At 41.6% G+C, this 15,965-nt stretch overlaps 1 protein-coding gene across 1 annotated transcript; it reads right to left on the bottom strand.

The window, feature by feature from the left end:
• Positions 1-172: 172 nt before the first annotated feature.
• cnnm1 (cyclin and CBS domain divalent metal cation transport mediator 1) lies at positions 173-12,962 on the bottom strand. Its single transcript, XM_029450507.1, has 10 exons — positions 11,475-12,962; positions 7,977-8,120; positions 6,744-6,884; positions 6,391-6,560; positions 6,111-6,210; positions 5,178-5,323; positions 4,456-4,699; positions 3,581-3,685; positions 2,755-2,856; positions 173-2,374 (listed from the first exon to the last, which is right to left on the bottom strand). The coding sequence occupies exons 1-10, from the start codon at positions 12,940-12,942 to the stop codon at positions 2,295-2,297; spliced, it is 2,700 nt and encodes an 899-aa protein (XP_029306367.1). The 5' UTR covers positions 12,943-12,962; the 3' UTR covers positions 173-2,294.
• Between the last annotated feature and the right edge of the window lie 3,003 nt (positions 12,963-15,965).

Genomic DNA, 15,965 nt, shown 5'->3' with positions numbered 1-15,965 from the left:
ACTATAAATATAATGTTTGTATTGTCACATCTGTTGGAATTGATTTCATTATAAGATTTGTATTAATGCAACAACCTTCAGAAGCCCCTATGCAAATCATTTGAAGTTAAAGTGAGTGATCATAGAAATGCATAATGTTAAATGTCGGAGAACAAAACAAAGTACACAAGAATAATAGTTCAGTCCATTTATTAATAATTTAATTATCCCTTTTATATAACATTATGGTCTGTCTCTTCATATCTTTGGGTAACTTATATAATTATCTGAATTTTACATTACAAAATGTAACTTTGCTATTACATCAACCCTCACAAATACTAATCGGTGTTAACCAACTACAAAATCTCTCAAAGCATTCAGCTGAGAGACTTTCTGATTCACACAAATCCTTTTGCTGTTTGTCAGATCAAAAGACTTACTGTTGGATGTTATGTGTACATAGAGGGGTCAATGCGAATAGCTTAGCAGTGCAGTATCCTTTGTACTTGTATAGCCACCGCGTGCGTGTGTGTGTGTGTGCGTGTGTTTGACGAGAGGTGGTGGCTTGACGTCAGTGTGCGTCATATTGCTTTCCTCTTTCATGTCTTTCTCTCTTGTTCTGTCGAGCGGTGTACCTGCCAAGATTTCACAACGCAGAGCAGCTTAGTACAACCTGAGCTGCAGCTACCGCTCACATTTTCAGAAAGGATCTAATCATTATTTCATTATTGCAGTAATAGATGATTTCTAGAACAATGGCTTCATTTTTCTTCAACAAGCAGCGTTGTATGGACTCCTCCATGAATACTACAGTTGTAGTATTTATTGCACCTATCGCTTTTTCTCAACTTTAGCAGTTAAAACTTCTTTTTAAAATCTACTGTCTCTTAAGACTTCAGTAAGTCACACACTGCACCTCTGTGGGGAGAAGTTACTGCAGATCATCCTATTCATGCATCCCTCTACTTAAGCATGCATATGGAAAAATAGTGCTTTCTACACGGGATAATTCTACAGTAAAAGCAGCATAAACAAACATGCAAGTAGCTACTACTCTTTCCTCGAGAATACTCATACTATTTGGATCCCTAGACCCAAAACCCCTAGCTTATTTTTAATTGGTGTATGCAGCTTAAATGAGATGAACTGTACATAGAAAAGTGGCTAATATGGTAGCTAAAGGTATGAAGTTGATCGCCCCTACGTGTTCTACTGAATGCAATCAAACAATAGGTTAATGTTTTTTTTCCCGATGGTGGTAACATCAAGAGAAAAGGTGGATAAGTAAGGGTGTTTGGTTGATGGAAACACTGACATTGTGTTCATACAGCTACATATGCAGTGAAAAGGGAACGTTTCATTGGGAAGACCTACCAGACAGACTGTGTGTAGGACACATGCATTTATGTGGGATGGATGCGTGTATGCGGTTGCCATTTACAGTATGTAACATGACTTATATTGCTATTTTCCAATTACATTTGGTAATTCTGACACTTGCGTATAAAAATCAAGTAAGAAATTGTGTTATTTCAAGCACAGGTATTTTCAAAATTGCGCATACTCTTCTAAACTTGCTGAGAATTTAGTTCATACAATAAGTAGTCATTCAAGCTGAGAATTAATGTATGGCTTTTTTGTTTTTATAATTGTGTTCTTTTAATCTGGCGTAGAAATTGTGCTCTTGTCTTCTTAGCCGACGGCTAGTGTGTCTGGTACTGTTGGCAGTAGGTGGCACCCGTTATGGCAACATTGGGACAGTTCCCTGTGCAAACAACATTTTCAGTATGTGGGAACTGCCTCATAATAACAAATAAATAATAAAAACTCTTGTATTCATTGTTTGATCAAGTAAAAGGTTCAAGCTGGCTCAGATATTACCTAAGAACGTTGTTGGGCTCCCTCTTGAGAGATCATGTAGAGTTCAGATGACTTAAATCAGATGGGTAAATGTTAACATTATGGATAAAGCTACCATAGAAAGATTTCCCCCGTTTACTACAAAACATGTCCAGTGTAAGGCTGGATAAATCCAATACTATATTGTTAAGATTTGTCCAATAAAGTTTTTTGTTTTTGTTTTATAGATCTGTCCCGCTTATAATCAGCAATCACTTTAAGGGTGTGAAGTCAGGCGGAGGTGGGACAGAGTGTGCCATTAGGGACCTGAGTGTTACTACATCACATTAGATGGCTCCGTCTCCTGTGGGAGTTGTGTGGGAGCATGGAGGGAGTCTATGGTTGTTTAGTAAGGAAAACCAGTGAGTGATAAAGAGGAAGAAGCTTTATCCCTCTTCCTCAGTGTCACTGTGCTAGCTCGTCACTGGTGGTTGCTCTGAACCTTCCTCCAAACTGTTTTCTCCATCCCGAGTCTTTTTCCTCCTCTTGTTACCTAGAAACAGGAGAAATGAAGGTCATTACTGGTCAAAGCGCCTACCTTACACTGTAGCTGCGTCCGATTATTTAGATTTTCTTCTCTGTACATTTGCTTTACCGTGATTGTTTTTAAACTACCTCACATTTGCCATTAACTGCAATAACGTCAGCTACTGCGTCCATGAGTCATATCTGAGACAACAGATGCATCTGGAGAATCTGCTGAGCTGAAAGGGAGTAGGTGGCAGTGACATATCACCTGTTGCTAAGATACACCACTATGTCTGACGGAGAAGTTTGGGACTTAACTGACGGTGTGTGTGTGTGTGTGTGTGTGTGTGTGTGTGTGTGGGTGTGTGCTCTCTCATCGGTGTTCATGACAAATGGCTTACTCACTCAATTTACGCAATAGCTTCTTCCCAATGTTCTCCTCCGAGCTGGACAGAGACAGAGAGCTGATGAAGGGAGAGGTGGAGGGCTGAGACTCTGTAGGCACGTCTGAAAGAGACGAGAGAGTAAGATAGAGCAGGAATGACAGGCGGAGTAGATAAAATAACCTCCAGACCTACAGTGATATGAACTGTTTACAGCCTATAAGATGAAATCAGTTCCTTTAAACACATCATTTTTAGGAAAACTGACATAGAGACAACAAATATATCTTCTGGTGAGGAACGCTGTGTTCTGTAATAAAACCATTGAAATATGAAACGCAAACATTTAGTTTAACAGTAGAAAAAGTAGAGAACAGTCTTAAACACAGCAATGTGACTGAGTAACGTGTTACACAGAACAATGTATATATAGCTAAAGTTTACATTATATAATATTAGCTTATATAAAGCCATATAAAGCTATCAAGTGACGCTGCAGCAGAAAGATTCCTGTATTGTATTTGTATATTGTTTAATAGAAAGGATGCGTATTGCATGTGGATTAAACTTCATATGTAAGAGGAGGAAGTTGCTCTTTCGTCCTTAAAATGTTTCAGAATTCTTGGATGTAATTTAAAAACCAGGAAATCTTTTTAAATTTTGCAATTTAGATTAGTAATTGTCAATGCAACTTTTTTAAAACCATCTCAGTCATTGTAGTGTCTTGAGTAGGCTTACTTATGATTAAAACCTTATAAAACAAAGAAGAACAAAACTTGTTTGTTTGTGGAGGAGACAAGATTCTAGTTTTTATGAGTCCAGGTCAGGACGCATGTAGCAGCACTCACCATCTTCTCCATAATTTTCCGGCCGGTCCTCGTGGATGTAGGGAATCTCGTCCAAGCGGAGGAACACGGTATCGTTCGGACTCCTCTGCCCATCAGATTTACTGCCTGTGAAGAGAGAATTGGACAGATCAACCTTGAACCAACTGCAAGTATCTACATAACAACAGCTGGTTTGTAGCTCTGCCTGTAGAGGGAGGTAAAGAACGCACTATTTATCAGTGGGTGCAGCCAGTGGAGCAGATTTAATTGGTGAAATGGGATTGAACATAAAACCTGGCTGTATATAACTGGATACTACTCTTTTATTGACGACCAACAAGAGACATCTGTCCAGGGATGTTTCTTAATGACACTAACGCCAACACACACAAACTGGGTGGCGTGTTGCACACAGTTTAAGACAGATGGTATGTGTGAAATCCTTTAAGCCTTGAAACCAGTACAGATTGGTTGACGCCACATTTGCACGTTAGTCACTCCGAGTGCTTAACATACAGAATCCATTCTTCACTGCTATAAAAGGAAAACCTCACGTTCATTTGTTTTCTCATTTAATTATATTATTCTCAAGGTTGGTATACAAGAAGCTTTTAACTTAATTTATTATCATCGCACCCGCCAGTCATCACATCATCTATTGTCAGGTGCCCCCTGACCTGTCAGAATATCGCATCGTTACATTAATCATGCATTGCTCCTGTCAGACAGGTTTTTTTATTTTTTTTATTGACTCCTAGAAATGGTGGATGTTCAGCGTATTGACTGATTATTTAACTTGCAGTATATTCATTGTAGATTAATTAACTAATTAGTTCAGCATTTAAACCAACACATGCAATTTGTAAAGTCAACATATTGCACAAGCATCTACTTACGAACAATACGGTTTCTTTCATTGAGCTGGGAGGTGTTTCGAAGGCCACCGTGGGGATGGAGATGTGCAAGGCGTGCCAGCCCCAGTCGAGTGTGTGTGTGTGTGAGAGGGAGGGCGATGCTGTGTGAGCGGGCCTCTGGGACCGCAGGCCTCCCTTTAGCATCAGGATCCACCGGATCTGGTGTCTGTGGGGAGCTGTCCATCCTGGTGGCCGTAATGGCGTTCTGGTAGTGGTTCCTGGTGATCTATGGGGGACACAGAAAGCAAGTATGAGATCTGTATGGCAGCCTTTACACCTAACCTCAGTGCACATGGACAGGAGGAAACACGGACTGTATTGGAGAAAGGGGAGGAGAGGTGAAGCGAGAGGGCACATCCACCATTTAAGGCTAAAATATTCACTGTTGAAATGGAGCTCAATTATTCCCAGTGATTAAAGGAAAGAGGGTGAATGGAGGGGAGAGCGAGAGACAGGATGTCTGTGTTCAGTCAGAATCAGGGATTAGGACATATCAAAGGCAAACGCTGCAGCAGAGGAAGAGTTTTTGGGAATTCTGGAGCTTCAATGGAGGGAGTTTAAAAGTGCAGGTGCCCATTTTTTACCATCATTGTGCAGGAAATTATACATTAAACTGTAATTATAATAACAGAGGTTGATGTTTTTTTTTTATATGTTTCTGTGTTGTGTGTGTGTGTGTCCCCGTAGGCATTCATGTTTGTAACCTTGATGATCTGCAGGTCTGTGAGCTGTCGGACTGAGTAGTCTGGTAAGTAGACCCCTCCTCCTGTAGAGAGCTGACCCACGCTGCCCCCACTCAGTAATGACTCAGATTGGTTCAGACCACTGCCCCGGGAACTATACCTCCGACCTGAAAAGAACAGAAGAAGGAAACATGATTTTAGTTGTGTATATTATACGAAAACAGTTCATGCATCTATTAAAATACTTCAATTATATTTATGCAGTTTTCATGTTCAGCACACGTACGTGCCCTCTTCAGTGTGCACTAAGGCTTATTCATTTGTACTTACTGGACTTTAGTTACATGCACTGCAGCTCTCCCTTTGTCTTTGTATGATGTTCAGTAATGAAGGAAAACAGCTGTGTGTGTGTGTGTGTGTGTGTGTGTGTGTGTGTGTGTGTGTGTGTGTGTGTGTGTGTGTGTGTGTGTGCAACACAGAACTTTTGAGGTGTCATACTTCTGCAGCTGCTTAAGAGAAAATACTATATTTTGTCCTTACAAGGGATTTTCAAATATTTAACGGAGTCTTCCAAATTGCTTTAAGCTCACCCTGAACATCACACGTGCAAAACATGCAAACAACCAGCACAAGAAACAGAGTGAGGGAGATTGGGAGACAGGCTTTCTGCTGGCTCGACAGTCTTAGCTGGATTTCATATAATCCTGTGCAGGTCATGGCCTTCCACTGGGAAATTCTCTGAAATCACTTCTTTTAATTACTTTCTTCCCACGGCTGCTGCTGCTGCTCTTGCAGGCTGGCGCTATACAGATAAGACACTGGGTGGGATTTAGACAGCGAAAACACGTCCGGCACTGGACATTAATTTTATGATTATTATTGCTGAACTGTCCCTGTTGTCATTACCATCACCCTCATAGTGATATTGATCTTTATTGCTTCATGTGTACTTACCAATAGGCAGGGGCATGATGAGTGCTGGCATGCCATAATAGGAAAATGCTCCATTTTCAAAACGGAGAGCTTCCTTTCCGATCTCTACCTCCACCCGTCCCTGCAACGGTAACAAAGCCATTAACATGGTGTGACATGAAGCCACATTGATTACTCATCTAATGGAGCCTCCCACACAGGAAATATACACACTGTAATTATAACAACATCACGCACAGGAGGGATTATTGCTTGGTTTCATAATTCATCTGCAACTTCTGTCATTGTGATTGTGATTTACCTGAAGAACGAGGACAAAGTAGTCCACAGGTTTGTTTCTCGTGAAGAGGTAGTGTTGAAGACCGTGTTTGTTCTTGGGGTTGAACTTGAGTTCCTGCACAACACTGGGATGTTTGATGAGACGCAACAAGATCTTCTCCGACAGGTGACACGGCCTAAAAGGCTCCACCTCTACAAGATAGATGCATATAGACACACACGCACAAGACCCCACCAAAACAAAAGTCAAAGAAAGAACACCATGCTTCCTGTGACCTTGTCCTCATTTTATCCTGCGATCCACTTTGGGCACACACAAAAACTCTGCATACAGACAGACCGTGCACACATGCATATACACACATACGATGCTACCTGTTGCCAAGAAGCGGTGTGTGGCGAGCAGCAACTGGGGCGAGATCTTCACCTTCAGCTCATTTTCTGACAGTTTGAAGATTGAGAAATCCTGCGGTTTCCTTTCGTGGCTTGACACGCGCCTTTTGTTCCGGTTATCAGCTATGAACACAGATTGCAAATCATAAAGTGCTCGGATTTCACATTTTATATATGCTCTGATAATAACTGAGGGATGGAAAGGTGTTACTCTTTCACTCATTAGATTTGCCTTACTAGATATGCTTTAAGTGTACAGTATTCTTGTTGGCACTACAAGGAATTAGAAGCTACTTTGAGGTGCACCTGACCTCATTAGTTGATGCAGATGCTGCATGCAGTATACTAGTCAGTTTATCTACAGCTGCAGTTGCACGATATTATCCACCTCTCATTGATAAGTAGAATCATCCTCTGCAGATGTTAGGAGCATTAAATGCATTATATCCCATTAAATACATCGTAGCTGCAGCAGGAACAGCTGGTGCTATAAATGCCTGAAGTGCAAAGTCTGGAGAGATGAGCTTCCCTGTGCTATATATACACGCATAATTGTGCACATGCAGACACGCACAATCCGAGTTTATAAGCACCCATGCAATTGCATCAATGATCGTTTCACACACTCTGCATGTAATTAAAACTGTAGAACACAAAGTTAATGTTCATGGCTTAAGTTATTCTCCCAAATGTGGCTTGGAAGTTAAATTCAGTGAGTGAAATGAAAGCACAGACCAGATTAGAAATGAAATGAGGGGAGTTTGGGATTCGACTTCTTTTCTGTGGAGAGCCTTTCCAGCCAATTAAACATGAGCGGATTATGGAGATTATCTGTGATACTGGGCCATTTATTCAGATTATTTAATTATGCAACAGCAAGGAACTGGGAGCAACAGGGGAGATAATTTAGGATCAATAGTTTAATGAGAAAGCAGGATAGGAGATGGTAAGGTAATTCCAATGTACTTTAAATGTTAAAATGCTTCTTGTAACGTACCTAAAAAATGACTATATACAGCATTTGTTGCTGACGCATTTTCCTGTGAAGTTGTGGAGCACAGAGCTGAATAAAGTCTGTCAACTGCTGGGACAAACTGAGAGAAAATCTATTCAGTGTGGGAGCTGGAAATATAATTAAATTGATTCACAGCTAATGCATCAGTGACTTTGAAAACCCAGAGCTTCACAATCAGCGTGTTTATGCATCATACGTACTAAACAGGTCTGTCTCATCCACAATCTCAGACTTGATAATCTCCTCTATGACGTCCTCCAGGGTGACGATGCCCATCACTTCATAGAAGGGGTCTCCCTCACCTTCGCTGTTCACCCTCTGCACCACAGCCAGGTGGGACTTACCTGCATTCACGAGAAAAGAAAAGGGGCGAGCTGAAATGTTTTCACAATGTGAGTTTATGCTAAACAACAATAACAACAACAACAACAACTGCCCATGCCGTGGGGTTGAGAGGCTACGTCACTGGATAAAAATAACACAAGTCAACAGCCTCCAACTGAATCTGTGCGGTCAAGATGAAAATCAACATTAATACACCAGCTGGAGCTGTGAGGCCTTAAACACAGGGAAGGTCTATCTGAGAGTGTGTGTGTGTGTGTGTGTGTGTGTGTGTGTGTGTGTGTGAGAGAGAGACTCTGAGAAGAAGAAAGTGGGCATTGGGGGATTATCCTGAAGACACTTTGACAGTTTGGAAGACTCGGGTTCTTACGTAAACACAGAGATTACGCAATCAGTCTGGGGATGCCTGCGTCTGCTGACTAAACTTCCCATGCTGCTGCCACCTCTGTAAACACACATACATACACACACGTCAACACTTTACACATCCATGAGCAGACACAGCGCCCCCTCTCAGTAAGCGTTAGGCTGAACATGACAAGCCTGCCAGATGCAATGACACAGCCCACCGGCAGCGTCTCCGGAACGAGTCAATAAAGCAAATGTGACAAGAAGTTAAAGTTGCCACCACACTCGAACTAATTAACATGAACACATTTACAAACATACTATTAGTTGTTACGTATAGATTTATTTTCATTTTCAACTCACCAAAAGCTGAGATTGTCCTCTGTAATAATGTATTATTATGCTCCATGTATTTATTGTGCATTTTTACTTTGTCGTCGCAACGGTCACTGTCATGGTTCTTCTTACGTCAAATACGTTATATAACTGAATTTATGATGTCACCAGAACACAGACTTCCACAATCTACAACCTTACTTCGAACAAAATCAGTGGCTCATATGATGATTTAGGGGATCACTGCCAGGGGATAAAATGGATCAAATGCTTTAATCCACTGCAACAAGACAAAACAAAAATCCTGATTGACTGACAGGCAGCCATCTCCAAACATGAAACTCTGGCTGTTTGAGATTGGCTGAGATGATGAGGTTGTTCTCAGCGCTCAGGTCAACTTGTCTGAAGAGCTCAGGTGAGTCAGTGAGATGGATTTGCCATCAGCTGCTGATGGGCCCGGACACTGCATTACATCATTCATATGTTACATAATACTCTTGCAGAACGACACACACACACACACACACACACACACACTTACCAGACTCACACATGCAGACACACATGCCCCTAGCAAAACTGGGTCTACCATGGATGTCCCTTTTGCAAATCTTTCTGCTCCGCCTGTTTCCCAGGCTCCTCTTGTCTATGTGTTGTTTAAGATCTTAATGCATAATATCTTTGCATATGATTGTGCATTATGTGTATATTTGCTCTCTAGCTTTTCTGCAAACATTACAGCCTTACTATAAGGAAATAATGAATTGTTTATATTTCTGCCGCTATGTTTTTCTCCCTGTTGTACACACATACATACACAACAGCTTCTACACACATTTAGTTTATAAAAACCAGAATGCTTTGATGATCTGTTGTGTGTTAACTAAGCGTTTGGATTTATTTACTGTATTCTTTTATTAGAAGATTTGTATGCAGTGTTTAAAAGTAACAAAATATATTCATTCACATACCACATTAATAATAATGATCGAATAGCATAATACTGAGAGGGGCCATTCTGCCAAAATCATAATACTTTAACCATTTATAATGCAGTACTTTTACTTAGCTACTTTGAAGTACCTGAACACCCCATTACATTGAAAGATCTACAGCCAGAGCATTGCTTGCCGTGTAAAGGTTAAGATTCCTGTATGTACTTCCCTCTGTATAGCACGTTAGCAGTCCTGCCTTACATTTCTCTCTAGCACGAACCTCACCCCAGCCCCTCACCCTTCTCAGTGAGATGTCCCCACAGCTCCCAGCCAGGCTTCCTGAACAGCAGGAGCCTTTAATCCATTAGAGCAAAGAAGGAAGGAGCCGAGAGGGGTGAAAGGAAAGGTTGGAGATGAATTTTTCATGGTTGCTCTGCAGGTTTGGATGGCGGCGACCTACAGAGTGAAGAAAGCTTCAAAGTCCTCACGGGCTTACAGCGAGGAGCACACAAACATAAAGGTGAAGCCTGCTTTCACTTTTTCACCTAACCTCATCTATAAATAACACACAATATGGCAACACTCAGGGTCAGAAAGGGGCCCATGGATCACTTGCGGGAGACTGAAGCTATCCTTCATAATCCTGAACAAAATAAAGCTGTGGACCTCCTGGCCTGTAAGTGGCAATCTAATTTATGATCCTGCCAAAGTCACCACAGTGTCACCTTTCACATTCCGATTGGACAACCGCTGCCTCCGACCGACATCTATTGAGCTCCCTTTGTCAATGAAACAGATTTACATCTTAATCCCCCCCAACATAAGCCAATGTCAGTGAAATCCTTACATAACAGCCGTTCGAGTAGCCTCTCATATGTCTCCATTTTCACTTGTGACACCGTCAGCAGAACAGTTTGAGTTGTCTGCTGCAGGGCATTGATTCAGAATCATATTCATTATTATCATCGAGACTGAATGGGGTCCCTGGGGAAAGGCGTCACATTTAGTGAACGGATGCTATCACTGCATGTGAATGAGGAATGTAATACTGTGAATGCACTTATCAGCAAAGATGCTTATCAAACAAAAGATGTGTGAGTCAGAGAGGGACAGAGATAATATCCATTGCCTCTACTGACAATCAGTCGGGCACTGCACTTTAGCTAAATTCCTTTTTGAAATTAAAGTATAACTGATACACATGGCCTAACGTATAAAGGGGAAGCAAGCGGGGTGGTGGGGCAGATAAAGTTCACAGTGTTGTTGTCATAGGAAAACCACTTTTACGACATAAATTCTTAAGATAACCCCTTTCTGCTCCTTGGCAGCCTTTAACTTCTGGCTGAACTGGACTCACTGTGTGACACTGTATCAGATTTCACACATGGCTCTCACTGCTCTGGGGATCAAAAGGCTGCAATGGCAGGCCCACTGTGAGCCAAATATGATATATACATTGACTTTTGCTCTGAAAACATAGTTTTTTAAGTGCACACTCACTTCAAAAGACATTTAACTCCAAGGTGGCTAGAGGTAGCCTGGAGAACGTAACAAAACAAACACATGGCACCTCACACACACACACACACACACACACACACACACACACACACACACGCAAAACTGACTTCTTACTCACAAGTTATACGTTTTTGACATGTAAAAACAAAGGACACGCCTCCCTCCTGCAGAGCACTTCTGAGGCCTGAGCTCTGATATGATTTAAAGTGTAGTTACCTCTCTTAAATTCCTCCAGCATCACATCCAGCTTGGTGTCATTGAACACGCTGTGCATGGGATGATTGTAAAACTGAGTGATTGTTTTTAGGGGAGTGCAATCGTCAGGATCCACGAAGGCCAAGTCTTTGACAAAAAGGATGTCCACGATGTTGGACCTCTCGTTCTCGTAGACCGGGATCCGGGTGAAACCGCTCTGCATCACGTCCGACATGGTGCAGAAGTCCAGCATGGCGTCCGAGGACAGCATGTAGCAGTCTGACAGCGAGGTCAGCACGTCCTCTACGGTCTTGGTCCTCAGCTCCAGGGCTCCCTGGATTATGTTGAGCTCCTCTTTGACTAGGTCGTGGTAAGGATCTGTAACGCGCAGCATGGCCACCAACTTCTCCCTGGTGTAAAAGTTGCTGATCTCTTGGTGGAGCATGATGTCCAAAATCTTGGAGACTGGGTAGGCGATGGGGAAAAACACCAGCATCAGCAGGCGGGTCGCGCAGAGGGTTTTGGAGGCGATAGCAAGACTGTGCCTGGACGCCAGGGAGTGAGGTAAAATCTCGCCAAAGAAGAATATCCCCAAAGTGCACGAGGCAGTTGAGAGAGCAGTCATTCCTAAAATCTGGCACATCCATACCACAAAGCATGTATTTGTAAGCACGTTGCCGAGCACCACGGTGCAAAGGATGTAGTTTCCATGTTTACGCACTGATTCTATCTTCCGTGCATATTTCTGCTCTTTCTCTGTGCCACTATTCTGCAGGACCCGCAGCTCAACGGGGTCCAGCGCCAGCATGCTGATGTTCAGACCGCTGCAGAGCGCAGACAACCCCAACAAGAGCACTGCAACACCCGCCTGGAGCCATACATCTGCCTCTGGGGGTCTTTCCACTACCGCCAACCAGAAGTCTTTGGTGGTGAAATGCTCCCATTTTACTCCATCAAACGCGCACATGGAGTAGTATTTAATCACCTCGCCTCTGCGCAGGTCTTTAGCGAGCAGCTCCACCAAAACTGAGTTGTAACTTGAGGTGGATCTGAAAGAGCCCAGCAGCTCGATGTCTGAGCTCCGGGCATTCTCCTCTTCGCACGGATTTCCTGTGGACCTGTGCTTCTCCTCGTCCCCGCTGTCCCCACCTGGTTCCTCTATAAATGCGATCCATGGGGCGGCAGGAGCAGCGTCAGGTTTGCTGCTGATGTTTAGGCTGTTGGGATGCGGAGTAGCTGGGGATGCGGAGTAGTAAACCCTCAGTATGAAGCGGGTCCCCTCGATCGCCCTCAGTATCCCAGCCTGCACAGACAGCTCTCCGCTCTGGGTGTCTTCCGGCCGGACGCCGAGCAGCGCTACTGTCGGGGCCGGCAAAGAGGAGAGGGTGACGGTGAGAAAGAGGAGAGAGAGCCGGCGCGGATGCAGGATGCAGCAGAGAGCATCCGCAGCATCCGCAGCCATCATGCTGAATGAACTACTGAAGGGCATGGGAGAACTGGGTCACGTGGTCTGCGGATGGGATGGATGGAGCAGCTGGGTGGCCATATCCATGCAGAAGAGGATGGGCACGTTACAGAGAGAGAGAGAGAGGAGGGGGAATCGGAGTCCTTAAATATACATGACAAACCGTGACGTAGGCCTATCTTATTTGCTTACTGCCACTTTCTAAAAATAGACTGCAGGAAATGCCTAGCATGAATTATTAATGTGATACACACGGGATTAAACAACACTTGCAACTATTGAAACCCCTTAATAGGCACAAAATATTACATATATTCCACACACATTATGTAATTTAAACATTATGATGAGAAGAAAACGGCATTATTTAGAGGCTCATCACAAACATAATTTAGATCATAGGCTACATCATCGAGTTTTAGGGACCAGAATGCTTTTGTTTTTTTGCTGTTTTGGTGTCCCCACTAGATGGCAGTATTATCACCTGTTTCAGTGTTGCTCAGTCTGAAAGGTACTTACAGTACTACACGGGATAATGTGTGTGGATTTATTTTTTTGTCATAAAATAACAGCCATTAACATAATACAATAATCTCTCAACACATTTTAGAAGGATACATTTTGATCCTGAGAGCTTTAAAATCACATAAAACTTTTATATCCCATGGAATGTATTATACATAAAGACTGACCTATTAATAGGACTACCATTGGTAAAGTTGAAATGTTAATATTAAGAAAATTAAATTCAGATTCTGACAATCATAAGTTATCGCACAATGATCAGCAGCTCTTTTATATACAGTAAAGCCCTCACAGTTCGATGACCACAGCCTGTCGGATTTACGAGGTAGGAAACGTGAGGTGAGAACAGAGTGCTGCCAAGCCTTAAACACTTACACGCTCTCTCTGCTCTCCATCAGCCACACATCCACCATAACGTTTAGAAAAAAAACACTTTGCACACAGAGCAAAACAATATGGCTACTTTAATTCCGTTTTGCCTGCACTTTTCACTGGAAGGCAAAACGATTACCTTACACTATAATCCAATTGTAACATCTCAGATAACTTTCAGACAAAATCCTATATGTTAATTTTAATTAACTTTAACTTTAATTTAACAATTAAAAATGTTTGAAAATTTAAATTTGTCGGAGAATGTATTCATTAAAAAATATTTAATTATTTAAGTCGATATATAAACTTTATCGATGGCAGATATTATATGTCGATAACAGAAACACACAGGCCAAATAAAACGTAAGGAAAGACATTAGCTAATTTCTCTAGAATCACTCATAATGCTCAACAGAACACGGCCGTGTGTGTTGGCTAAACTTATTATAATCATAGTATAAACGTATGGGAACTTCTCTAATCGTCCCTCACTGCCAGTTGTTCAGTATGTGTGCGTTAATACATTTCTACACACAATTTCACAGTGATAGCCTGCTATTTTTACTATGTGTCCAAATGCTATAATTAGTTAACATGTGCGTGGGTATCCCTAACGTAAAATCAAAGTCCAATGAAGTTCAAAAATAAATACTCAATTTAATTAACACTGATAACGATTATGTTTTGGTACGCAGCACGTTTTGAAGTTCACATTGCAAAGTAGCAGATGAGTCCTTGCTACCCTATAGATTGACTAATATTCTTGTCAAAGTCCACGTCCACCTGAAGGGGCATCATTTTACTTGTTCGAAGAACTGGTTTATTAAGACTATCGGTTAGTAAATTATTTTTGTTTTCCCACTGAACATGTGTCACATAAATAGGAAGCTTTTTGTTCAATCAAATATTTTTTATTTAAAACAGGCTGTTGCCTTAACCTATAACATAAAGTTATACTTTTAAAATTACAAATCTTATCTCTATATATTTTCTATTTTTCCATGTAATTCCTTAAAATATTCTGGATTTGTGCAGAGTCATGGTTCTGCTTTTATTTAGATTAATCTGAGCCTCAGATCTGTCCAAAATCAATTCAAAACTTTCATTTTGTGTGTGTGTGTGTGTGTGTGTGTGTGTGTGTGTGTGTGTGTGTGTGTGTGTGTGTGTGTGTGAGTGTGTGTGAGTGTGTGTGCGCGTGCGAGCGAGACCGGGTCTAGGTGGGTTTTTCTCAGATGTTTCTATTGTTTCATGTCTTGTTGATGATTGTTTGAGGGCAACCTGACAGATGTTATTCTGTTAATTGTTAGGATGTAAGACAAATGTTCGTGTGAACGGACAATAATGTGTTATCTAATATTAATGTCCTTATTATATTATACAATTATATTGGTGTTTTGTTAGGCTGAAGATTTTTCTTTTTCTTAGAAAAACATCCCAAAACTATCAGTAACACGCCAGATGTGTGCAGTTTAATATTCAAGAGCTAATTCAAGTACTCGTAGCCTAATGAAATAAAGAAAAGTTAAATACTTTTCTATTTATATCAAACACTTGGGTTATATTGAACCCACATGTTAACTATGAAGTCGAGCTGTACCATCATGACAACATGAAGCAGCAGACTATTGGTTTTCTGTTGATCTGTCATGGATCCCTGCTGATAATAGGACGGATTAAGAAGAAAGGCTCAGATGCTGTTCATGCCGGTTTCATCTTTGTGTTTCAAAGTGTATCTGGCACTCAGGAATGACCAAAGACTTAGTTGAAGAATTAATAGAAAGGTTTTTACAGATGCGTCATTAGGTCTCCAAAATGAAACCTCCTGGATTCTTATAAAGCGTTTAATGGGAACATTCGTGTGTAAAACGTTGAACATTAACACCTTGATAATTCATGCAATTTATTGTATTCGTGAATAGGTGTTTTAGGCCGGGGTGGAAAGATTAAATCGGGCTTTTCTCGGAAAATGTTCTTCTCATGTAATTTGCTGTTCATCTGTTAGACAGCAGTGACCTTTCTCGACCACATCTCGCGACGCTGACCGTCCTGTAAAAATCCCAATAGACTGCACTTTCTTTTGGTTTTCTTGCTCACCAGTGCCCCAAAAGCACCTGGATCTGTCATATAAAGAGTTTATATGGGAGTTC

The sequence above is a fragment of the Cottoperca gobio genome, chromosome 15, assembly GCF_900634415.1.
Source record: "Cottoperca gobio chromosome 15, fCotGob3.1, whole genome shotgun sequence".
Lineage (NCBI taxonomy): Eukaryota > Metazoa > Chordata > Actinopteri > Perciformes > Bovichtidae > Cottoperca > Cottoperca gobio.
This window is presented reverse-complemented; position numbering and strand designations above follow the sequence as displayed.